The 26257-nt window shown below is 36.1% G+C and overlaps 1 protein-coding gene across 5 annotated transcripts in view; it reads left to right on the top strand.

Annotated features, from left to right (window-relative positions):
- LOC136031164 (glutamate-gated chloride channel-like) overlaps window positions 1-26257 on the top strand; it is a 200839-nt gene that overhangs the window by 70485 nt on the left and 104097 nt on the right. For all 5 annotated transcript variants that reach the window (XM_065710509.1, XM_065710505.1, XM_065710507.1 and 2 more), the window contains 3 exons: window positions 985-1073; window positions 9492-9556; window positions 16123-16340. In XM_065710509.1, the coding sequence (XP_065566581.1) occupies window positions 985-1073; window positions 9492-9556; window positions 16123-16340 (372 nt within the window). The remainder of the gene's footprint in view (window positions 1-984; window positions 1074-9491; window positions 9557-16122; window positions 16341-26257) is intronic.

Raw genomic sequence — 26257 nt, 5'->3', positions numbered from 1 at the left:
GCTTACCGGCCTTCAGCTCACCCCCTCACTCAAAGTGTAAATTCCACTTGTAAACGAGCTATAAAAATAAAAATAAAGAAATGTTGATGCATTTGGCAAAACAATTTGATGCGTTTAGTAGTTTTTTTTTTAAAACCAAAAACCTTTCCTTTTGGAACCTTCAAATATGCGAACTTGTGTTTCAAGGGCCTTTACAATGAACGATTACAATAGATTTTTTGGATAGAGTAGACTTCTTCATTATACCCCTAGAACTAAACAGTATTTATTTCAAGACGAACGATTTGTGTCAGTATATGTTTTCTACGGCCTGGATCTTGCCATAGGGAAAATCCATTATGCCAGAGAGCAAACTAGCAGGCAAAGACATCAGAAGTTCTCAGTTCAATCTAGTTAAAGTTTGCCTTGTCTAGTGGACTAACAATTTCTGTCCTAAGCTCAAAACGTTTTATGTTCACTTTGAAGAAATCCAAAAGTTCTTCCAGTCCCTGAAATTCATAGATTAGAATTATATGTTTTACGTATAAGATCTAGTGGATGGAGCCACTTCTCTATCTGGTAAGAGAAGAAGATTCTCTGCTCGTACATTGTTAATACCTATACCACTGTAAAATGCATAAGAAAATTGTACTTTGAGTGTTATAGTAAAGAATTGAGCGTTGCTGCCAGAAGTTTCAACCTGGCACAACAAAAACGTTGAAGGCCAAAAGTGAAAAACAAGTTCTTCTGTTTCTTCCCTTATTGGAAACACAAAATGTCACGCACGAATAGGGTCGAACCCTGATGCATTCTTTCATCCACTCGGGTTGAATTTTCTTTAGCAAATAATATAAAACTAAACATGATATTATTATTTTTTTTAGCTTTCCTTACTGACTCTCTACGATTGGATTTGAATCTTGTATTTTTTTGTTGTTGTTTTATTTTAGCTCAAATGCTTTTAATATAAGACTTTCAATTATGAATATGGTTTCTCATTTTCAGATTCGCTGAAACACAGTCTGACAAAAGAATCCTTGATCAAATACTAAGCAAAGAGAGATATGACAGTCGCATAATTCCACCTAGTACAGGTAAGCATGGATTTAATTAGTTTAGTTTATAACTTTACTGAAAAAAAATATTTTTTGTTATCAATATAGACATAATCAAGCGGATTGGGACTTTTTCAAAGTCAGTTTCAAGTTCAGATTCAAATGCTGATATTTCAAGAGAAACAAAAACTATAAGCGTTTTCATGGTATCTAAGCGTTTTAAATGGAAAATAGTGTTTTAACCGTCAAAACTGATGCGCCTGAGCATATCCTGCTCTAGAATACAGGAATTAAGCTACACCCAGAAAGAACATGATGTTTTTCTTAAGATATTTCTAATTCTTCCCATGTAGCTCCCCCTCCCCAAGAAATTGCACCCCCCCAAAAAAAACATCCATACCTCCTAAAAACAAATACTATCCTATGCGTAAACAATGGGCAAGTTTTATGAATTATAGACATTTCTGGCCCTCAAGCCTTGACGAGTCATTCTATCCCCAAAGGCATAGTTATTTGGTCTTTCAACTGTTCTTAAAAAAATGGCTTTCTTAAATTTTTTATGGGACGAATCTTGGGGAAAAGGGTCTGTGGGAGGGGGTCTAGTTGCCCTTCAATATTGTAGGTCACTGAAAAAGGGCACTAGAATTCGTCAAAGGGCAATAGAAGTCAATAAGATAGCTTCTGGGATAAACAAAAAAATAATTCACAAAAAATAAACACGCGTCCGTGATCTTTCTTCGTGAAAAAAAAATGTAAAATTCAACAGTTTTTAAGATCGGAGCTTAAAACCTCTACAGGGTCTCTGATATACTGAATCTAAATGTTTGTCTTTCATTAAGATTTAACTTTAACTTTTTGGGGGCGTTTCTCCTCTTTTTTGAAAATAAGAGAAATTTTCTCTGGCTCGTAGCATTTGATGGGTAACATTGAAGCTAATGAAAATTTAAATATTTGTAATCAGCATAATGAGTTAATTCTTTTGATACATCTTATGGTAGTAAAATTCCGTGTTCTATAGTTTCGATTACTCTTGGGACGCGTCGCAACACACTTACAGTTTGTTACCACGAACTATTTGATTAATTTTGATATTTATCTTTAAATCTTTGCAATCATTTTACTAGCATCTAAAATTTGGGGAATACTGTTCGTATAATGAACAACATTTGTGACTGTGTCAAACAGCTCGTGGTAACAAATCAAACAGTTCATGATGATGAACTGTAAGTAAGGAACTATGCGACCAAGTTGCTAAGACTAAGAATAAGTGAAGGCGAAGAGACAATGCTGGGTAACTAGAAAATCGATCAAATATACAGATTTACTTATCTAGGCAGTATTATTAGCAGACCCGAGGGGTACAGTGAAAATTTTAAATTTACAATAGCTCGGGTCCAGGGTGTTTTTCATTGAAGAAAAAGGTCTAGAAGAATAAGAAGGTAAACTCCCCAACCAATCATAGAATGTTGGAAGCTACAGTTAATGACAGTAGTCAAGTATGGCTCTGAAGCGTGGACACTCCAAAAAAAAAAAACAAAAGAAGATTTGCTAGATGTTTTTCAGAGAAGTTGCCTATGGATTGTTTTGGGCACTCAGCTGACTCACTATATCGCAAAAAGTAAGCTGTACGAAAAAAATGTCGTCCAGTTCTACTTTCTGAGGCTATAAGGAGAAAAAAATTGAAATGGAAAGAATTGAAATGGTATTTATGACTTGACATGCCCACTGAAAAGTATGAAAATAAGAAAAAAAGCAGCGAGAAAACCTTGGGTTGATGATGAGCTTTTGCGAATGATTGATATAAGAAATGTTTTGTACACAGCACACATCAATGAACCAAATGAGTTTAGTTCTGCACAGTTTCAGGATCAACGTAATCTAGTTTACTCTGCTAGAAGAAAGAATATGAGAAACTTTTATGGCGAAGAATTTAGGAAAAATGCATCAAACCCTAAAGCCACTTGGAAAATTATTACTGAAGTGATCAGAGGTAGTCCTGCTCCACAACAGTATAGCCTCAATGTTGGTGGCGAAATAGTTTGAGATCTTGACAAAGTATGTGATTTGTTTGCTTATCATTTCTCGAAGATTGGTGAAACTGTTCAGAGTGAAGCAGCAGTGAACAACGAGTTGCTGATAGAAGAATCAACTTTTGAAGACCTAGGAGGTCAAGATTTTGAAATGAAATTAGAACCCTGCGATTCTGTAGAAATAGAGAAGATTGTTTCTTCAATAAAATCAAACGGTGCTGGGACCGATGGCCTCAACCTGCGAACTCTAAAATCAGTGCTTCCGAATATTCTTCCAGTACTAGCATTTTTGATAAATCTGTCAATGGCAGAGGGTCAATGTCCCTTTTCGCTGAAAGTGGCCAAAGTCATCCCGCTTCCGAAGTCTGGGACTCTAAGTGACCTTTCAAATTGGAGACCTATATCAATACTACCCATCATTTCAAAGCTTTATGAAAAAATAGTGCACAAAAGACTATATGAGCATCAAACAAATTGCGAATTTTTGTCTGAAACTTAATTTGGATTTAGAGAAAGACATTCAACTGTGCATGCCGCTTTAAATTTAATTGATAAGGTAAACGGTGCACTGGAAAAAAATTTGTTTTGCATGACAATTTTCATTGCTTTTAAGAAAGCTTTTGATACTGTTGATTTTGGAATTTTGTTGGATAGATTGTCGAAGTTAGGTATTAGGAATAAGTGTTTGAGTTGGTTTGAGTCGTATTTGTGAGGTAGAAGTGTAAAAGTCGTAATAAATAATGAAGTTTCACAAGCTTACTCACTGAATTGTGGAGTGCCACAAGGTTCTGTCCTAGGTCCTTTTTTATTTTTAATTTATGTAGATAGTATGATATTTTTTGTCCCTGGTTACTTAACGTCTTTTGCTGATGACACAGCTACAACTGTTATTGCCAAATCGTTGCCGGACTCGATATACCAAGAAAACAGTGCTTTAAGGGGACTACATACGTTTGTTACACTCAGTAAACTTGCTGTTAATGCTTCAAAAACAAGTTACATGGTTTTTAGAAGGACTGGTGAGCCCCAAGATTTACCTTCAGATATTAATTACAATGGTGTTTCTTTAAAACTAGTCCAAGAAACGCGTTACCTCGGGTTTCTTCTTGACTTCAAACTGAGTTGGAGGGCATACAGTGACCTAGTTTCCTGCAAAGTTTCAAGGGGAGTTGGAATGGTGCGGTGTCTAAAAAATGTGCTTCCTTTGAAAGTTTTAATGCCACTGTACCATACTTTAATAGCGTCATATATAAATAATAGTTGTTTAACCTGGGCTAGTAACTTTCAGTCTAATTACAGGAGAGTTAAAGTGCAACAGAATAAGGCAATTAGAATTCTAGGAAATTATGATCGCAGAAGCGCCAGCACTGTGTCTATATATAAGAAGTTTGATATTTTGGATGTTGGAAAAATCAGAGACATGCAGATTGGTATTTTAGTATATCAGTGTCAACATAATTTAGGGCCTGATATTTTTAATGATTTTTTTTAGCTTGGGTTCTTCCTATCATGATTATGACACGCGAAATTCAAATAATCTTGTTCATGAGTTTCGGAATACTTCCCCGTCGGCTCATGTCATCAAACAGTTCGTGGTAACGAATTGTAGTAAGGAGCGATCCGGCTCAATAGTAACCAAAACTCTAAAAACTTGAATTTTGATATCAATAGCTACATCAAAAGAATGGCATTTTAATTCTGATTTTAAATATATAAGTTTCATCAAGTTTAGTCTTACCCATCAAAAGTTACGAGCCTGAGAAAATTTGCCTTATTTAGGAAAATAGCGGAAAACACCCCATAAAAGTCGTAGGATCTTAACGAAAATGACACCATCAGATTCAGCGTATCAGAGAACCCTACTGTAAAAGTTTCAAGCTCTTATCTACAAAAATGTGGAATTTTGTATTTTTTGCCAGAAGACAAATCACGGGTGCGTGTTTATTTGTTTTTTTCCCCAGGGGTCATCATATCGACCAAGTAGTCCTAGAGTGTCGCAAGAGGGCTCATTCTAACGGAAATGAAAAGTTCTAGTGCCCTTTTTAAGTGACCAAAAAAATTGGAGCGCATCTAGGCCCCCTCCCACGCTCATGTTTTTACCAAAGTCAACAGATCAAAATTTTGAGATAGCCATTTTGTTCAACATAGTCGAAAACCATAATAACTATGTCTTTGGGGATGACTTACTCCCCCACAGTCCCTGGGGGAGGGGCTGCAAGTTACAAACTTCGACCAGTGTTTACATATAATAATGGTTATTGGGAAGTGTACAGACGTTTTCAGGGGGATTTTTTGGTTTTGGGGGTAGGGTTGGGGGGAGGGGGCTATGTGGGAGGATCTTTTCTTGGAGAAATATGTCATGGGGGAAGAAAAATTCAATGAAAAGGGCGCAGGGCGCAGGACAAATCTGGTCACGTTAGAAAAAAACGTCAAATTCAGAACTTAATATACAATGCTGGGTGTTTGGAGCCTCTCTATTATGGAGTATAATTTGAAAATAACACAACTATACGAGCGATAAAACATATATACCATAACCATAACTCAAATAACGAAAGAACTGCTAAGAGATAACACAACTATAAAGCGAAAACAAGTGAAAACTAACGGGAAAATAAACGAACTAAGAGGTGGCAGGGGCCCAGAGAAAAAATATAATCTCAAAATTTTGAGATAGCCATTTTGTTCCGCATAGTCAAAAACCATAACTAGGCCTCCTTTCCCATCCCTTATTTCTCAAAATCGTCTGATCAAAACTAAGAGAAAGCCATTTAGCCAAAAAAGGAATTAATATGCAAATTTCATTTTAATAATTTATGTCTGGAGAGCCAAAATCAAACATGCAATAATTCAAAAACGTTCAGAAATTAAATAAAAAAAACTAGTTTTTTTAACTGAAAGTAAGGAGCGACATTAAAACTTAAAACGAACAGAAATTACTCCGTATATGAAATGGGTTGTCCCCTCCGCAATCCCTCGCTCTTTACGCTAAAGTTTAACTCTTTGCCACAATTCTGCTTTTTAATACAATTAAAAGCTTTAGCGTAAAGAGCGAGGGATTGCGGAGGGGACAACCCATTTCATATACGGAATAATTTCTGTTCGTTTTAAGTTTTAATGTCGCTCCTTACTTTCAGTTAAAAAAACTAGTTTTTTTTATGAAATCAGATACATGGGACCGTCCGTCTGGAACCCATTCCCACAGCAAGTTAAGGAATCAGAGAGTCTGCCTCAGCTGGGGTGTCGCCTCAATGCTCATCTTCTGAACAATTAGTAATGTGGAGTATTTTAGATTGAGAGAGGGGTATCTCCCCCCATTTTGTTAAATTGACCGTTAGTTTTTGTTTTGTTTTCTTTTTTTGTTTTTTTTTTCTTTTTTTGAAGTTTATTTATCTTATTTATTTTTCTTTTTGATGTAAGTGAAATATTTTAAAGAAATGGATCGTATTTGATGTCAGCTATGCTTACAGGCCATTGCGGCCTATTTTTTTTAGCTGATGAATGAAAGTTTATTGCATTGTTTTTTGAATAAAATTACCTACCTACCTACCTACCTACCCCAATAAAATTTGATTTGGACTCCAAAATAACTAACAATGTTTCCTGTTTTTTTAATACTAGTCTTACCAATCCTCCATGTTGCCTGGGGAAAGTCTTCACAGTCATACTTTTGTCCTCTTCTTGAACGACTCTGTGTCCATATAATGACCTTTAACACATTTAACTGAGTTTTTTTTTCCTTAAAATAGAGTTCATCGCCAAAATATGACATGCTTTCACGCTAGAATGTTTTGGGGTTCCTCCAAAAACTGTCATACTCAGAGCTGAGAATTTTTAGATTTAGCATTGTCACTATTAAAACTGCTTTTATAAATTGTATAACTGCAAAATTAAAACAAAACATGAAATCGAACAAAAATTAAAACAAAAATTTTCTATAATATTCTATAAAAATGAAATTTCTAAGCATAAAGTTGAGCAGGCGAGCTTTGCTTTTGATAATTTCTGCACACTTAGAAATAGAAACATTTTTCCTTTTTTCCTTACATTTCCTTAGGTTTCAAGAAGACAATTAACTTTTAGTTATATGCATCAAAATTCTTGAATTGTTTGTAAATTTCATTGAGCATATCTAGGCTAATGTCTCCGCAAGCATTTGGTATTGTCGAAGTCATACCTTCATAATTATTTGCAATTTCCTTTCCTCTGTTCAAACCCTAACCTTGCGCAGAAATAACACTTGGTTGTGTTGATGATTTTACTTATTGGTTGAAAAGTAAGTAAAATCATGAAAAGTATAGTTATTGTCAAATTCTTGAACAATTTTAAAATCAAGTTTCTTTACCCGAAAGTAAGCAGCGACATTAAAAGTTAAAACAAACAGACATTAATCCGTGTATGATAGGGGCTATTTCCTCCTCCACGCCTGGCTCTTTACGCAAAAGTTTGACTATTTCTCAACACTTTACTTTTCAAAACAGTAAGAAACTTCAGCGTAAGGAGCTTGGCGTTGAGGAGAGAACAGTTCCTTTCATACACGGAGTAATTTCTGTCTGTTTTAAGTTTTAATGTTGCTGTTTACTTTTAGTTGAAAAACTTGTTTTTCTATTTAATTTCTGAATGTTTTTGAATTACTGCGTGTTTGATTTTGCCACTTCGCACATAAATAGCTAAGACGAAATTTGCGGATTTTTTGTTTTAGTATGTGGCTTTCTCTTAGTTTTGATCGGACGATTTTGAGAAAAAAAAGGGGTGAGAGAGGAGGCCTAGCTGCCCTCAAATTCTTCGATTACATAAAAAGGCAACTAGATTTTTTTTTTATTTCTAACGAACATTTTTTTTTTAGTAATAAATACACGCAACTTATGAATTAACTTACGTAACGAACTTCTATATTCGCATATCTTTATTATGTATATGAGGGGGCTTGTCCCCTCGTTAATACCTCGCTCTTTACACTAAAGCTTTAATTTTGTCCCGATTCTTTAAGAATAACCCCTAAATCACAAAGACAATTGAATAAATAATTGATATTACTAAAAAATACCTTAGCGTTTAGAGTGAGGTATTAAGGAGGAGATGAATCCCTCTTATAAGTATCAATCTGTTCGTTTTAATTTCCATTGCTACTCCTTACTTTCAATTGAAAAAAATTTTTCCTATCGATTTTTTCATTGCTTTTTTTAGATAATGCTAGAAAACCTTGCGCTCCCTTCATGGAATTTCTCGTTCCCCTTGACAAATTCCTCCAAGGAAAGATCCTCCCATGTATTCCCTCCCATCAACCCCCTTCCTCAACAAAAAAATCCCACTGAAAATATCTGTACACTTCCCAATAACCATTACTGCATACAAACAGATGTCAAAGCTTATAACATGCAGCCACTCTCCCGGGGACCATGGGGGAGTAAGTTAGCCCCAAAGACGTAGTTATTAGGTTTTTCGACAATGTTGAACGAAATGGCTATCTCAAGATTTTGATCCATTGACTTTGGGTATAAAATGAGCGTGAGAGGAATCCTAGGTGCCGTCCAATTTATTGGTCACTTAAAAGGGGCACTAAGACTTTTAATTTCCGTTATAATGAGATATCTTGCGAAATTCTAGGACCATTTGGGTCGATATAACCACCCTTGGGGGAAAAAAACAAAACAGTCAAACAAATAAACAAATAAACACGCACCCGTAATCGTTCTTCTGGCAAAAAATACGAAGTTCCACTTCTATGTAGATAGGAGCTTAAAACTTCTACAGTGAGATTGTCTGATACCCGGAATGCGATTGTATGATTTTCGTTAAGAGTACATGACTTTTAGGGGATGTTTCCTCCTACTTTTCAAAATAAGGCAAATTTTCTCAGGCCCTCAACTTTTGATAAGTAAGAATAAATTTGATGAAACTTATATATTTAAAATTAGCATAAAATCCATTTCTTTTGATATACCTATTAGTATCAAAATTCCGTTTTTTAGTGTTTTGGTTACTATTGAGCTGGGTTGCTCCTTACTGCAGTTCGTTACCACGAACTGTATGATGACTGGAGCTTGACTAAAACTATTTTAATTTGCGACCAATAGGAGCAGTTGGTAATTAAAAGTTCAAGGGTAAGTTTGGAGTTACCTGTAATATACTAAGACACAACGTTCTTCACTAATCCACCCCTACTGTTTTTAACTTTATATTTCAAAAGCTTATTTCAAATGAGCCGATTCAATTAAGGTTTTTCCATTAATGGCCACTTTTACTTATTTGGGAGTGGACAGAAGAGATCAATACTGTGCACACAAACGCTATAAAAGATAAGCAAAACAAAAGAAAAATACCCTAATGGTTGAACTTTCTTGTGTTTTTTCTTGTTGTTTACATAAATAGAAAATTATTTTTCGGTGCAGGTTTAATTGCTTTTGATTTAGTTGTTCACTTTCAGGACCTGTGGTTGTAAATGTCAGTGTTCTTTTATTAAGTCTTGCGTCACCAGACGAGTCAAGTTTGGTAAGTAAATATTTTTATCTATTACTGGGACTACTAATTTTTCCTTCTTTCTGAATATTACCAAACATCTAGCAATGTCCTGGGACCTGAATACTGTAAAAAACCTTAGTATACTTTTTTTTCTTTCTGTCTTTGTATATTCTTTGTCAAGGCGCCACAAGGCACCTTCGTCTTATGGCACCGCTAGACAGTTTTTATATTAGGTATTAATTGTACTGTTTTTAAATGATATATGTGCACAGCTCTTTGAAAGGATTTCATTCTAAGATTAGAGGCTTTAAATCGTTTTGATTCTTGAAAACTCATTGGAAAGTAACACAGATTTCTTATCACATATCTATCAACTGGGCTCGTCAAAAGGACGCATAACTTTAGTAAAAACAGGGTGGGAAGAATTATGAATTAGAGAGCGATGTGTCTTAGATTTGGGATGCTGACGATGTGATTTTTTTATATAATCTGACTGGGCCTACTAGAAATTGTCTAATAGCGGCAAAAATGTAGTTTTAATTCAATTTTCTTTGTTTTGTGTTTATTTTCAGTTTTGATGGTCTTTTTATTGCCTGAATTAGGAGCATTGTTTAAGCTATGCACTTTGGAATTATGCTTTGATTTACACATAGTGAAGCTTGACAATTGTCCGAAATTAATATACATTGAATACTAAAGAGTTCTGAGAAACAGACTTCCAATATATCTAAACTTTCTATGACTTCAAATTTTACACTTTTAAGAAATTTGGACATAGTAACTAAAAGAAAATGTTGCTAAAGATGCTGTCAATTTAACAAAATTAGAGAACAATCTCAAGAAGTATTGAAATGAAAGTTATATCCAGGAATTCCCTGACTCAAGTTTCTACATTGAGTATTATTCGAATTGAACTTCGATGAAACAGCTCGTGATGCTGAACTGTAAGTGAGGATTGACAGTGGCTATTACGGCCTGAAACTCTGAAAAGCAGTTTCAATAACAATATGTACACCAAAAGAACTTACCACTTACGGTGACTCCATGTGCATTAAACTCCTCAAGTCCATTTGTTTTTTTGATGTTTTTCTCCCAAGGGTAATCGTATTAAAATTCATTAAATAAAGTAGTTGTCGTAGTTACGGCAAGGACTAAATACGCCATCTGTCACATCTTAAAGGCCTAGTTGCCCTTCAATTTTTCGGTTACTTAAAAAGGTAATTAGAACTTTTAATTTTTAACGAGCGTTTTTATTAGTAAAAAATATGCGTAACTTAAGAATTAACATACGTAACAAACTTTTATATTCTTATATTTTTATTATGTATGCGAGGGGGTTCGTACCATCGTTAATACCTCGCTTTTTACACTAAATCGTAAGTTTTGTCCCAATTCCATAAGAATAACCCCTGAATCAAAAAGGCCGTAGGATAAATAGTAACTAATAGTAACTAATATAAAATAGTAACTAATTTATGCCATCCGTCACATCATAAGAGACACTAATTATCATTTACCACAGCAGTAAAAAAGGACTGAATGGACTACTGAAGTTTGTCTTGCTTTGCACTGCTTCAACCTTCTTCATGAGGCAGGTGTTTTTGTTGACTGCTGTGGTAGAGGTATTACGGAAAGGTATTTATCGATCAAAAGCATGGAATATTCAATTTTATATATTAGATGGTACTTGCATTTTTTAAGGGCTGGGATTTGTAGAGCTGCGACAGAAGATTTGTAAGTGACACACATGGTTCCTACATGTGTTTGTCCTAAAGACTGCAAACACAATAGAACATTTTGTAAAAAATATAGCCGGTTTCTTAAGGCACTAATAAAAAGCTGTAAATTAAGGAGAGAGAGAGAGAGAGAGAGAGGGAGAGAGAGAGAGAAAGAGAGAAGACCAAATAGGAAAGATAGCCCGAAGCCCCCAAAAACTAGAGATAAGCATCATCGGTATGAACTTTAAAGTCTACTCATGTGTTTTTTACCATTAGCTTAAAGTTCTCAAAAAAAAAGTTCTCACTAGTAAATAATTAAAACTTTTGCTTCATTAAAAAGAGTTTAATTGGTAAATCTCAAGGAATTAAATGTCCAAAATCAAAGATTGCTCGTATAAAAATAAAAGATTCGCTATTAAATAATTAAAAAACCTGTCATGTAAAAAACAATTTATCTGGGAAATATTAAAGAGTTAAAAGTCTGAGAAGATTCTTTATTCAAAAAAATCCTTATGCCATTTAACAATTAGAAAAACTATTGTTTTTTCATAAACAATTTCTTCCCACCAAGTATCATCCTGACCTCTCCACTCTAAACGCTTTCCAAAATTTCAATTTTCTCCTCCAACTTCCCCCAACGTCATCGGATCTGGTTAGGATATTAACTAAGAGGTCTGAGACATGAGGTGCTTCTATATATCAAGTTTCACTAAGATCCAATCACCCGTTCGTAAGTTAAAAAAGCCTCATTTTTTCTAGTATTTCCGAACTACCGAATTATCCCCTCCCTCCTGAATCCCCCACAGAGAGCTGATCCAGTCCAGTTATTTCACCCACGTACTTAGGACTTATGCTTGTTCTTCGTATCAAGTTTCATCCTGATCTCTCCACTCTAAGCGTTTTCCAAGATTTCCAGTTCCCCCTCCAACTCCTCCCAATGTCACCGTATCCGGTCACAATTTAAAATCTTACGTCAGATTCATGAGGTTCTTCTAGATATCAAATTTTATTGTGATCTGATCACCCATTCGTAAGTTAAAAATGCCTCATTTTTTTCTAAATTTTTCAAATTTAGATTAGCTGATTTAGCTGATTAGCAAGATTAGTTGATTTATCCAAAAAGTAAAAAAAAAAAGTTTCCACCATGTCTAATAACTTTTAAAAATTCAAAAGGTACCCTGATCTGTAACAGTCGGAACTTGACAATATGATTAAAAAATGTGCATAAACTGAAAAATTAGAAAAAAAGCGTGAAGTAAAGAGAGTTGAACAGGATGGTTGGGCCTAAATACCTTATACGGTGGAGGAAAGGACCCTTTTACGAGGCCATATAATCTTGCCAGTTTGCCCCCCCCCCCCAAAAAAATGTAATGATAAACCAAGTACAAAAATTAGAATTAAGGCGTAAACTAAAGAAGGTCAAATAGTAGGGCCGGCCCAAAAGAATAGAAGGGTATCCAAAAAATAATACAAACAGTCTAAGAAGAACAAAATATAATGAACAAACAGGACCCTTTTACGAGGGCATATAATTTTGCCAGTTTGCCCCAAAAAATGTAATAATAGACGAACATAATATAACGAACAAACAAATTCGGAAGAAAAAAAGACCGTGCTAAAAAAAATATTAATTCGTGTCTGCGAAAGGCGACGGAAAATCTCCAGCATCAAGTCCCACAGTTTAAATTAGCCTAATTGGCAAGATGACGCTATGCGGGGGATATTAAAATCTAGCGATTAAAAGGTAGTATTTTTCTTAGAAAGAAAAATTAGGGATTAGTAGCTATTAAAGAGAAAATTATTCTGTATACGTAAGGGTGGAGTGTTGAGGAGGGGACGGACCCTTTCATCTACAGAATAATTGCTGCCCGTTTTAAGTTTTAATGCTGCTCCTTATTTTCAGTTAAAAGAAACTTGTTTTATTTCTTTGTTTGATTTCTTAACGTTTTTGGATTGATGTTGGTTTTATTTTGGCTCACTGTACATGAATAAATAAAAACGAAATGTGCAGATTAATTTTACTCTGTTTGGCTCAATGGCTTTCTCAAAGTTTTCTTCGTAAGATTTCGAGAAAAAAGACGCGGGGAAGGGGGCCAGGTTTTCCTCTAATTTTTTGGTTGCTTAAAAAAACCACTGGAACTTTCAGTTTTAATTATAAAAATTTATTTGTAAACAAAATTTCAATTTTAATTTTACAAAACTTAAATAAATACAATTTTGTTTATTGTATTTACAACACGTTATATTAACGTGTAATAACAATATTAGTAATAAATACACGTAAGCTACGAGTTAACCTATGTAGCGAACTTCCATATTTGCATATTTTTATGACGCAAATAGGGGTTCTCCCCCTCATCAATGCCTAACTCCTTATATTGAATTTTGAATTTTGCTCCAATTCATTAAGAATCACCCCTGAATCACATAGGCTGTTTAATTAGAATAAATTGCTGTTTTAAAATTACTAAGAATACTTTGGCGTAGAGAGCAAGGTATTAAGGAGGGGACAAAAACACTCATATATGTAATAATTCCTGTGCGTTTTAAGTTTTAATGTTGCTCATTACTTTCAGTTGAAAAAACTTGTTTTCTTACATAATGTCTCATTGTTGGTTTAAATAATGTGGGAAAATCCAGTGCCCCCTTCATGAAAATTTTCTTCATCCATAATGAATTCCTTCATGGAAAGATCCTCCCAGGTATCCATCAATATCCCGTTTAATAGAGTTTCGGTTACTATGGAGCCGGTCGATACGTACTACAGTTCAATAGTATAAACTATTTGAAAACTGAATTAAGCTACAGCAGTTCGGTGGTGCTGCCACCCTCTGCCGTTGCATGTAGCTCCAACGGGCCCCTGGTAATGCATGAAGCTCAAGTGGCTACTCACGCTCCATGATACCGCCATATGTCCCTGGAGCTTGACAGGATTACGCCCTTATGCAACATCACTCTCACAACTAGGGCCTTTGTAGCTTGAACAATTTCTGCCTTTTCAAAAGTAAGCTTTGTATGTTCCCTAGTTTTTCAGTTTTCTTTTTCTCTCTCTGTGTTTTTACACGTATTCCATTCATGTGGTTTCCAGAATTTCATGCAAAAAAAACTCTTTCACTAAATAAAAACTGCATCAAACAATATTTCTTTAACAAAAAAAAAATGCCTCAAGCTTTATTTCTGCCAAGATTTTGGTTCATAATTTCCGTCGGACAGTTTTTCACAATAAAAAAAAAAAAACAAACAAAAAACAGGAGATAATTATTTTAGAAATAAAATAAAATAGGAAAAACTAAAATACAATAATAATAATGCACAAAAAGACAAAATATTACTCTCATGCAGAAAACGTTGGAAGTTGGTTTCTGAGGTCTATACTTCCTCCTTTTGCTTATTCGTGACTTTAATGTGATGTTTCACATGCTTGTATAACGTAAATCTTGAGAAAACAATTTGGCTCAAATCCTACAGGTTATAACCTTTAGAGGTGTGAAAATAAGATTTTCTTATTTTCTAAGATTCTTGAAACACGAGGTGTTAAACGAGAATTAGCAGTAACAGTCCCATTACATATCTTGCTTGTAAATGGTTTATCCCTTTTTTTTACTGGGATGAAGTTTTTTTTACGTCAGGTGAAGAATTTGTTATGAATTCTATTTCATAGACATGTGAAAATAGCGTTTCGTAGCTTATTAGATAATTCAGTGTTACTAAATTATAATTCTGGCACAAGAAATTCCTTTTGTTCCCAAATGATGGGTGTGGTCTCATGCTGACTGATAGTGTTATCTGCTCCAGATAAATTTTGTAACGGTTCAATTTTCTTGAGCGGAGCGGAACTTCTTCTTGTTCATTAAAAATCTCCACACTCAATGACATTCCTAAGTCGGCAACTATAGAGCTATCATTACTTTTAAATTTGTTCGATACTCCAGGGAACTTCTCTCATTTTGTTCAAAAAAACATTCTGGATCTGCACTTTTGTAAATAATTGAGAAATAACGAAATTATCCGAGGTTTATATTTCTTAAGATGGTGAGGGAGATGCATGAGATTCTTAAAATAGAGAAGCTTAAATATATCAAATACATTTTAGTAATTAAAAGATCCTTGAGTTGGGAGTGGGAGGCTTTGAATTTGCTTTCAGAGTGCTTTCCATTCCCCTAAGAGTGTAAAAGCTCATAAAAGCTTGTTAACAAGCTCAGACTTAATTTACTGCTCAGGCTCAGAAAGCCCACATTCCCGACTTCATCAACTTCTTAGGAAGATTGACTGAATATGTACCACTAATTGAATAGAAATTTCCTCCTAGAAGTTAGACTATAAGGTGTGTCTCTTCCTTGTTCAGCTGGAAGGAGAGGGCGACACTCGGAGGTTTTCTAAAAATACAAACTTTTTTTAAAATTATCCTTGTCTGTATTGGGTAAGATAAAGATATTAGTCTGTTAATATGTCCTTAGATACCTGAAAAAAAAAATGCCATAACAGACATTATTCCAATGCTATGGATTGTTGTCTCATTAACACACTGAGGATTTCTGTAAAAAAAAAAAAAAAACAAGGCTGAAGATTTCCCGTTTACTATGTTGGATAACACACCAAAAGCTATTTTAAAATTACGTCTTTGTGTATGGGATGAGACATAAATAATAGGCTATTCTTATTGCCCTAAATGGGGAATGAACTTGAGCACTTGGCAGTGCTCAAGTTTAATGGATTGTCGTTTTGTTCCGATGCTACGGATTTCCGTCATATTTGGCCTATTATCTTCTTGCAAGTTAAGAGAAGACTCCTACACACTTGGTTTCGGGAGCCATTAAAGACAAAAGGAACTTGCATGTTGGATATTTAAACTTTTTCCTTTTTTTTGTCCATGCGCAGAATTATGAAGTGGAGTTTTTAATGAGACAGATATGGTTAGATCCAAGACTGAGGTATGAAGACGGGCCTCACCCTTTTCTAAATGCATTGCACCATCATGATGAGATATGGGTTCCTGACATGTACTTTATCAAACATGGAGATTTTAAAGAACCCAGTGCTCCACCTCATATTGCACTGAGAGTTTACAGAAACGGAACAGTTCTATACATTTTAAGGTAAGTGAAAACTTCTTCTATAATGATTTTGTAAACTAAAGATTCTGGTTTCGAGATCAGAGCATAATTTGCACTTTACTGAAAAAAAAGAACAAAAAGCAAATGACGGTGTATTGTCAGTTTAATTATCATAATTATCATTATAAGTTTTGATAATTTTTAGTTGTGAAAACAAAAAGCAAAAACAGTTCAAACGTAGGATATTCACAGTATAGAGGAAACTATGTTCAGGTTTTGAGATTGCATGGGGGTTATAGGCCCTACGCATGTGAATCTTTGCTTGTTTTGAGTTTGACTCGGTTATTTACTGTAATTTTTGTTTGTTTTGAGTTTCATTTTTTTTTACCGATAAATATTTGGGGTAGTTTACGCTTGGTAAATTATTTTACTTTATTTTTACCCCCTTTCTTCTTAATAAAGCTCCTCATTTTACTTTGAAAAACTCGTTTTGAGGGAAAAATTTATAAAACTGATTTTTGTTTTTGACAAAGGTTTTTTTTGTCAGGTTTTTGACAAATAGCATACAGCTGGCGCGTTTTGGCTCAGGTCACCTCTCCTCCCCTCAAAATACCATCTAAATTTCATCATCATATCCTTAGGCATAGTTGTAATAGCAGTGACAGCAGTAGTATTGACGTTATTAGTATTAGTATTGAATAGAGGTATTACTACTAGCAACAGTAGTATTAACATATTGCGTTTTGGCCAGTTGAACATACCTGTCATCCAGCCCAGGAAGTCTCAACTTAATACAATTAGCCCTTGCTATGGCATTGCTAATACGTCTTTTAGATAACCTGTATGTTTATACACTTCTTGAAATTTTTATTTAAATGGTCTTAGCCTTACAAAGTAATTGCATTAGAAGTAGTAGAAGTAGTAGTAGTAGTAACAATAGTAGTAAATGTAGCAGTAACAATAGTATTAGCAGTTGGTTCCATACATTTCCTTTTGGTGAGATGTTCTTCCCCTTTAAGCATTCTCTGAAGGTTCCAACCTAAAATCCAAATTAATTTTTATGCACATAGCGTCTTGGTATAGTTTGAATTCCCCCTCAATACTATAGGTAAAGCATTCCGGCAGCAGTTGTAGTAGTATTGGTAGCATGCAAATATTAACTTTTTATATCCCTTATCATATTCTGAATTTTCCAACTTAATACGCACATTTATTCCCGTGCTACACCCGTTTGACAATCCTTACACACATAACGTGGTTTGATTTAGTATAATACTCTCCTCAACATCCTCTGAAAGGCATTCCTGAATGCCCTTCGTCTTTTTGAAAAGTAAAGTTCAAACATGGATACCTTTCTCAATAACATATACCATGTGTAAACAATGAACCAATTGCCTAATTTACAGCCCTTGTCATGAGGACTGTGAGGAGGTTGACATCCTCAAAGATTTAATTACTGGACATTTCAACAAAACTGAACAAAATAGATCTATTAAAATTTCTATCGTATATGATTTGGGGAATGATAGACTTAGGAGGGGGGCTGAGTGCCCTCCATTTATTTTGACTCTTAAAAAGGGTACTACAACTTCCAACTTTTAATAAATGAACTCTATTTGATCGAAAGTTTATTCGCATATCCGTTCCATAAAAATCTTATATACCCTGGGGCATAACTTATAACCCCTAGTCCATGGGCTCTGGGGGGTTGCGTCTACCCTAAATACATTGTTATAGGGTTTTTGGACTATTGACAACAAAATGTCTATCCCACAATTCTAATTGAATGTGTTTCGGGATCTAAGGGGGAGGAATTTGCTTTCCATACAATTTGACTCTTATTAGGAAACTAGAACTATACATTCTGTGAGCCTCTTCTAAATTTCACACAGCAACCCCTTCCATAAAAAAAACCTTGTATGCAGCTGGGGCATAACTTACAACCCTTACCTCCAGACTCTGGGGAGTCCTGTCAACTTTAAAGCCCTTATTAGTAGTGTGCTATCAGTTTATCCCATGTCATATATATATATATATATATATATATATATATATATATATATATATATATATATATATATATATATATATATATATATATTTATATCTTTGAGTTTTGGAGCCGGCACTTTTCTGAAGCTACTAAATATTTTGGCACAGTTTCTTTAGGGGCCTTCCCCGTGAAACAAGTGCTATTGCTTACATATGGAATCCAAACGACCCTATTAATGACGTAGGTTTTTTTCCGGAGAAAGTTTATTTTCAAGGTTTTTGTTTTTTATATGGAATGAGTATTTTTTCAAGATTTATTTCTTTGAGGTGTTTTTTTATATCTTTTTCTTTGAGAAGTTTTTTTCAAGATCTTTTTCTCGATATTTTTTTCAAATATTTTCTTCAAGATTTTTCTGTGTTCAAGATTTTTTTTTCTTCGAAATGTTTCTTTTTCTCAGGATTTTTTCCTTGAAAATTTTCCTTAGGGCATTCCTTAGGCTGATTGTTGGAATTCCGTAGCATTTTCCTTCAAGTCATTTTTCAAGATATTTTTCAAGAATTTTTCAAGACGTTTTTACGACCCTTGTCTTCAAGATGTTTTTCTTCAAGATGTTCGCCAATTTTTTTTTCTTTGAGATGTTTTTCTTAAAGATTTGGTTAGATTGATATGTTTTTCTTCAAGATTTTTTCTTCGAGATTTTTTTAAAGAATTTCTTTTTCAGGATACTATTCATAATTTTTTTCTATTGAGCCTTTTTTTTTCTTGGAGAATTTTTTTTGCGGTAATTTTTGCCAGATTTTATTCTTCATGACATTTTTCAAGATTCTTTTCTTCAAGATATTTTAAACTTTTTTTTTGTTTTCGAGATGCTTCCTCAAGGCACTCCCCAAGCCACTTAAGAACGACTTGTTTTGGTCAAAGAAGCTTTTGTAACTCGACAAAAAAGTGTTTGCCTAGCTTAGGAAACGAAAGTGAGACCCGAGATCTCCATTAGCAAAGGAACTTTGCCTTAGTTAACTGAACTGATAAGGCAGTGATATTATGATCTACGAAATATATTCTAAGCAATAGGTTTCGTGTTCTAATGAATATCAATAGCATTTCTTTCTCTGAAAGGAATACAATGGCAAGTAGTTTACTCGTTCGTTCAAAGTTCCTCTTTATTAAATACGGGCAGGAGTTAACATGGGAATTCAAGGGAGGGATTGTTAAGGATTATTTTTAAAGTGATAACGTAAGATGACCATTTACTGTCCATGGAGCATCACTGTTCTTGGCAGAGGGTACTCTTTGGCTTGAGTGACTCCTGTCCCCGTGCCCCGTCTTATCCCATGTATTATTACAATCCAGGACTGTCTATAACCATTGTGATTCTCCCAAGCTAGTTGATGAATACGTGGCACTCTGTAGTCCATTTAACTCTCTTATCCGTGGGACTTCTTTTGCCATAGCATTTCGTACCTCACGGATTCTCACGGTCTTGAACCCTCCCACCAAAGCAATAGGTTTCGGTATAATGAACTTTGCCCACACCCTCTATGAATTGAAAAGTAGGGTGCCATTTCTCGAACCCCTTGTGTCACACCTATGGCTATCACGGTCCCGTGGTATTCTGTGCCCCTCTGGTGCTCTCTTGCCCTTGGCACTTCTTAGTACATGACATCTCGTACCATATGGACAATCACAGTCCAGAACACTCCCAATCTATTGTGACGCTCCAGAGTAGCGCTTGGCCCAGTGGCAATCAATGGCCCATGATTATCAGCGACTTTTAGCACATCCTGGTCCATGGCATTTCGTACCCCCATAGAACATCGTTGCCCATTTCAAAGATTGCAGGTGTGTTTGAAATATTTATGATCCAAAAGTTATTTGTGACATACTTTTTAAGTAAGGGGCGTCATTTGAGATATAAAAGCACGTTGTTTCTTAAAACTGAACTTTTCCTCTTGACATTTGATTTATCTCTTTCAATTGGTTTTCAAGGCACAGTAACACCCTGTGGTGCTCCGTGAAACCCTGTGGTAATCATTATTACCCCTTAAGCATATTTAGACATTTTGGCCATTCCGTGGCATTCATTGACATCTGTTATCATTTTTTAACCATTTTCAGACAATTTCCAGATAAAAATTATTCTTTAGCTCCAACTACTTATTTTTGCATGCCATTCCTTCGTGTTACACCAAGGTGGGTCAAAGCCCGTGGCACACATATAGCCGGCCCATGGCCTCCCAAGGCACCTGCCATCATTCTTAAAGTATTTACAAATATGTTCTTGATAAAATGAAGCATGTAATCCATAGGTTTATGATTTTGTAACCCCTAAACATTATTTCTTTAAAACATTATTTTCATATAAGACATTAAAACATTATTAAGACATTAATGTTTAAAACATTATTTTCAAATAAGAATGCATATTCGTTTCTATGATATAATGGCATCCATTTTGTTTTTATTTTTCTGTCCCGTTTTAGTTCCAACTGTTAAAACGGATTTCATCTAGCAAATGATCTTATTGTTCTTTTTTTGTTTGGATTTTCTGACAGATGTTTTCATTTCGACGATGGTAATTGCCGTTTCATTTTTAAATAGTGATGCTCCATTGCATTTCACGGGTTGTGGCACTTTGTGACTGTTCAACGGTACCCTTTGGCACCTATTATCATTCCTTAAGCATTTTATGACTTTATTTTTATATGAATAGTGCTTTAAATCCATTTCTATGTGTTTTTACAACCCAATCATATTGTCCCTTATGTATTTTCAGATACTTTTAATAAGAAATTGTCCTTTAACCACAGTGCTTTGTATTTTTTTTTTTTTTCAAGCCAACCCTTCATAATACTCCTTGGCCATTCCTAACCTGTGGTAGTCTGGCTGGCTCATGTTTTTGAAACCCAGGCACAAAGAGAAAGACAGAGACAGCCAAACGAACGGTCAGACACACAGGCATAGGGAGAGAGAGAGAGACACAAACACACCGACCAAGACGCACAGACTGACAGACACACACCCGTACACAGAGACAGACACACAAAAAGACAAACATAGGGTAAGACGCATAGAGACACTGAGAGAGAGACAGGCAGACACACACACAAACAAACACGCAGACAGAAATGCAAAGACAGACAGACACAAACGCACAGAAAGAGACAGACGAACAGACAGAAAGACAGACCGTTGGATAAACAGGCACCCAGAGTGAGGGAGAAAGAGAGACAGATAAGCATTCAAAAACAAATAGAAAGGCACAAAAAGACATACAGATGCTCACCTCCACAGACACAGAGATAAAGACACACAGACAGACAAAGAGAATGTCAGACACAGTCCCATAGCGAGAGACAGACACACGTACATATACACAGAGAAACCTAGACACACACATACAGAGACACATGTATACACAAAGACGCACAGAGACATTGACAGACAAACAGATGATCAGACACACAGACACAGAGAAACAGAGGTAGAGAAATATACACACAAAAACACTCAGAGACATACACGCACTGCCACACAGACATACACATACATAGAAAGACGCACAAAGCCAGATAAACAGACAGGCACAAAGAGAAAGAGAGACTGACAAACACAAAAACACAGAGAGACACACAGTCACAGATGGACAGATTCAAACATATGTAGATACACAGAGACAAACATACAGACAGACAAACAGACGGTCACACACCCAGACACATTACAAACATGCAGAAACACACACGCATACGAAATGGCATGCATATCTAACACAAAGACAGACAAAAAGTCACATAGGCAAAGAAAGAGAGAGAGAGAGAGAGAGAGAGAGAGAGAGAGAGAGAGAGAGAGAGGGAGAGAGAGAGAAAGAGAGAGAGTGGAGAGAAACACACAGAGACATACACGCACATGCAGAAAGACACACAAATCATACACAGAGAGAGACACAGAGACAGGTAAACGGACGGTGAGATATATAGGCACAGAGAGACAGAGACAGACATATAAACAAACACAAAGAGACATGCAAACCCACACTGAAACAAAAGTATACACAGAGACATACAGAGACTGACAAACAGACAGAAAAAGAGATGGGATAACACAGAGGCATGCAGACAGAGGGAGAGAAAGACACACAAAAACACACAAAGGGACACACATGCTGAGAAAGACAGAAAAACAAAGAGACAAAGTCAGACACACAGAAAGAGACAGACAGACAAACAAACGGTCAAACACAGACGCACAGAGAGAGAAAGAGAGAGTGAGAAACAAACACAAACACAAACAAAAAGAGACATGCACACCCAGACAGACGCAGGTGCATACACAATGACACACTTAGACAAACAGACCATCAGACATAGAGGCACACAGAGAGAGAGAAGGAAACACACAAACACACAGAGACATACACGCAAAGACATACGTCACTGCTGACTTATGCAAATCTGCACGCTCGGTTTTTCGTGACTGCGAAGCAAAAATGGTGGAGAAAAAGTTTTTCGGCATAATGAAAGGCGTTGCACAAAATCTTGATTTTGTGCCTGTTAAAGCTTGCAGGGTTGTTCGAGACACTATGAGAATTGGGAGCTTAAATTGTGTGAAAATTACGTTCGAAGACGAAATCTGTCTCGGCCCTTAAATCTGGCCTGAGGATAGGCTATGAACTATTCCGAGTGTATGAATATCGGCGAATTTCTAGGTGCTGCAGGAAATGTCAATCACCTGACCACCTTGCCGCAAAGTGTCCCGATCAAAACTACAAATGCTCATGGTGCACGGGTCCTCATATGAATTCTAGTGACTCACCTTGCAGTAACACCCCAAAGTGTGTAAATTGTAGTAGGGATCATGTTGCTTACAGTTTTCGTTGCTCCAAACTAAAGAGTCTTGCAAATGCCAAAGTTCCACGACCTTCTCGCTTGCAATCATGAATGAGTATAAAGTCTCAGTGTGCTCTTTCAACATCAATGGGACAAAGGATAAATCGTTAACCCTTGATAAGAAACTAGCTAATCATGATGTTGTTCTCTTACAAGAACACCTGCTCCCAAGTTGGAGTGTAAACTTTCTAAGGCGAAGTTTTCAACATGTTGTTTTCGCCACGAATGCCCGCCGTATCCGAGGCAGGCCTTCTGGCGGTCTTGCCTGTATAATTAAGCAATCTTTGCCTACATATTTGTCTCCTAGCTGCTACCAATCCTGTGAACACTATCTTGCAGTCTGGCTTGAAGACATGATCCTAATCAACGCCTATTTACCCAATGATAGAAGATCTGTTTCTTCCTTCTCCAGTTATGCTAATGCCTACAATAAATTAAAGACTCTCATATCTGGTATTGAGCGTCTCAGATACAAGTGAGTGCTTACAGGCGATTGTAACTGTGACATCACCGTTTCCTCGACACGACAGGAAGCGCTTTTTCAGTGTCTACCCTCAGCATTTAAGGTCCTAGCGAAAGACGTCAGTTTTACATATATCCACTGTAGTGGTTCTGTCTCAAATGTGGACCACTGTATCTGCTATCATTCATTACAAACTTCAGCAGAACATGTTGATGAAGATGAGAGAGATTATGATCATTTACCTCTATATTTTGATATTACGGTTACTTCTGACGTATACTCGAACCAACCATCACTGTCGCATAAGTGGTTTGAAAAACGTGATTGGTCTAGTGCGAACATGCCTCTTTACCTTGCTACACTTGGAGCTCTACTGTCCGCCGTACGTGTCCCCTTCCATCTTCTTTGCACGAATGCATACCCCATTATTGACAATGCTCGTGCTGATTTGAATCGCTATTATCGTGACATTATCTTATGTATAAAGCAAGCTGAAGATGTGGCCGTCCCACTGATCCGTGTCCGGCGAAATACTCAAAAACCAATTTGGAAGTGTGATCCTTTGCTGAAAAAAGTCAAGAATAAGGCCGAATTCTGGTTAAGAATCTGGTCTGCCTGTGGTCGACCTTCTCGGGATACTGTGTTTGATCTAAAACAAAAGACGAAACTCGAATATAAACGCCATCTTCGTGCCATTCGTTACTCCGGTGAAACTTTTCCGAAAAGTAATAGTGAGTGGCAAAAAGTGATAAATTCTGCCAAGTTTTCGGGTACAAGTTCTAGTGATATTATACCTCGTCCATCTTGGATCGAACTTTATCCAAAAATATTTTCCAAAGTTAATTATGCACTGGATAAGCGTTTCTCACGTTTGCTCAAAAAAAAATTTGCCGTCACGTTTATGTCAAAGACATGTGATTCCAGTTGAGAAGTGGGCTATTGTTAAGGGTATTAAGGGTTTAAAATCAAAATCTTTGGATATTGATGGGATTAGTGTTTTGAACCTTGTTCCAAATGTTCCAACTGTTTTTTCAAATGTGTTTTAGTAGTTCGTGTGTGCCCGACTCGTTATGCGGTAGCGTTACGTCATTTCTAAAAAAAGGAAAAGATCCGGTTTCTTGTAGTTCTTATAGGCCAATAACAGTAGTTTGTACTCTTAGCAAGCTTTTTGAACACCTCCTACTACCTTATATCACTAAGCTTGCTCTAAATGATGATAATCAATTTGGTATTAGATCGAGGCTAGGCTGTCAGCATGCTCACCGTGCTTTGACTTCTTTATTACAAGATGCCCATCGCACTCGTCGTGTACTTCATTTCGCAACCCTAGACTTGTCTAAAGCATTTGACAGTGTTTGTCATACTCGAGCATGGACAGCATTATGCCAGAGGGGAGTAAATCCGTCGGTAATTCTCGTGCTTCGTTTTTGGTACTCCCATTCTTACCTTCGCCTTAAGTCATAAGATAATTCTTATTTTGGTCATATCCCTGTTCGTTGCGGTGTAAGACAAGGGGGAGTTCTTTCGCCGTATATTTTGAATGCTTGTGTTGAAAATGAACTATCAAAAATATCGACTACGTGCCTACTAGAACCATCTGATATCTCATATCCGGCTTATGCGGATGACCTTCTTCTGATTAGTCAAACTGAGTCTGGTCTTGCCCTTTCAGTGAAGTCAGTTACTTCTGCTTTCCACGATATCGGCCTGTACCTAAATATTGACAAGTGCGAGTTTCTTGTTTTCAAAGGTAATAATTGTTCAGATTCACTACACTGCTGTGGTTTTAGCATTCCTCGTGTTAAATCGTTTCGTTAGCTTGGTATAACAGTTTGCGATTTTATGAATGCTCTCCGGTCTCGTGCTGTCAATGATATAAGCTGAGGCTTGGTTACTCTAAGATTGTACCAAATCGTGGACACTATAGGAGAAGAGCGCTAACTAGGCTTTACTCAGATTTTTGCGATCATTCTGTACTCTCCTGTTCTGGTACTAGGCCACTTCTGTTGACTGGTGATCTAAAACGTATTCGTATAAATTATTACCGGTACTGCAAATTTCTTTTATATCTACCTCGTTCTTACCGGAATACAAAACTGGTTAAAAAGTATTGTGCGACAGATATTACTGGTGCTTTCGAAAAATTATCTGCCAATTTAGCTATTGAAGCGATTTATAGGCTAGGATGTTTTTATCGCCTTATCCGTCTTTTATCTGTATGTGATTAAATTTGTTTCTTGTATTACTTTTTCTGTTTTTGTTTTGTATTTTATTCCACTTAACCTCTGTTTTTGTAAAGTGGGTGATAAATAAATTATTATTAAAGAGAGACAGACAAAACTGAATGCAAAGAGATAGAAAAATAGATAGGCACAGAAAAAAAGAGATACCGACACACACGCATACACAGAGACAGAAACACACAAAAAGACACACAGACGGTAAGAAATATAGACACACTGAGAGAGACAGGCAGGCACACACAAACATACAGACGCAATCGCAAAGACAGACAGGCACAAACGCACAGAAAGAGACAGACGAACAGACAGAAAGACAGACCGTTGGATAAACAGGCACCCAGAGTGAGGGAGAAAGAGAGACAGATAAGCACACG

This window comes from Artemia franciscana, chromosome 9, assembly GCF_032884065.1.
Source record: "Artemia franciscana chromosome 9, ASM3288406v1, whole genome shotgun sequence".
In the NCBI taxonomy this organism is placed as follows: Eukaryota; Metazoa; Arthropoda; class Branchiopoda; order Anostraca; family Artemiidae; genus Artemia; species Artemia franciscana.
Note: the sequence above shows the minus strand (reverse complement) of the source record. Positions and strands in the feature narration are given on the sequence as shown.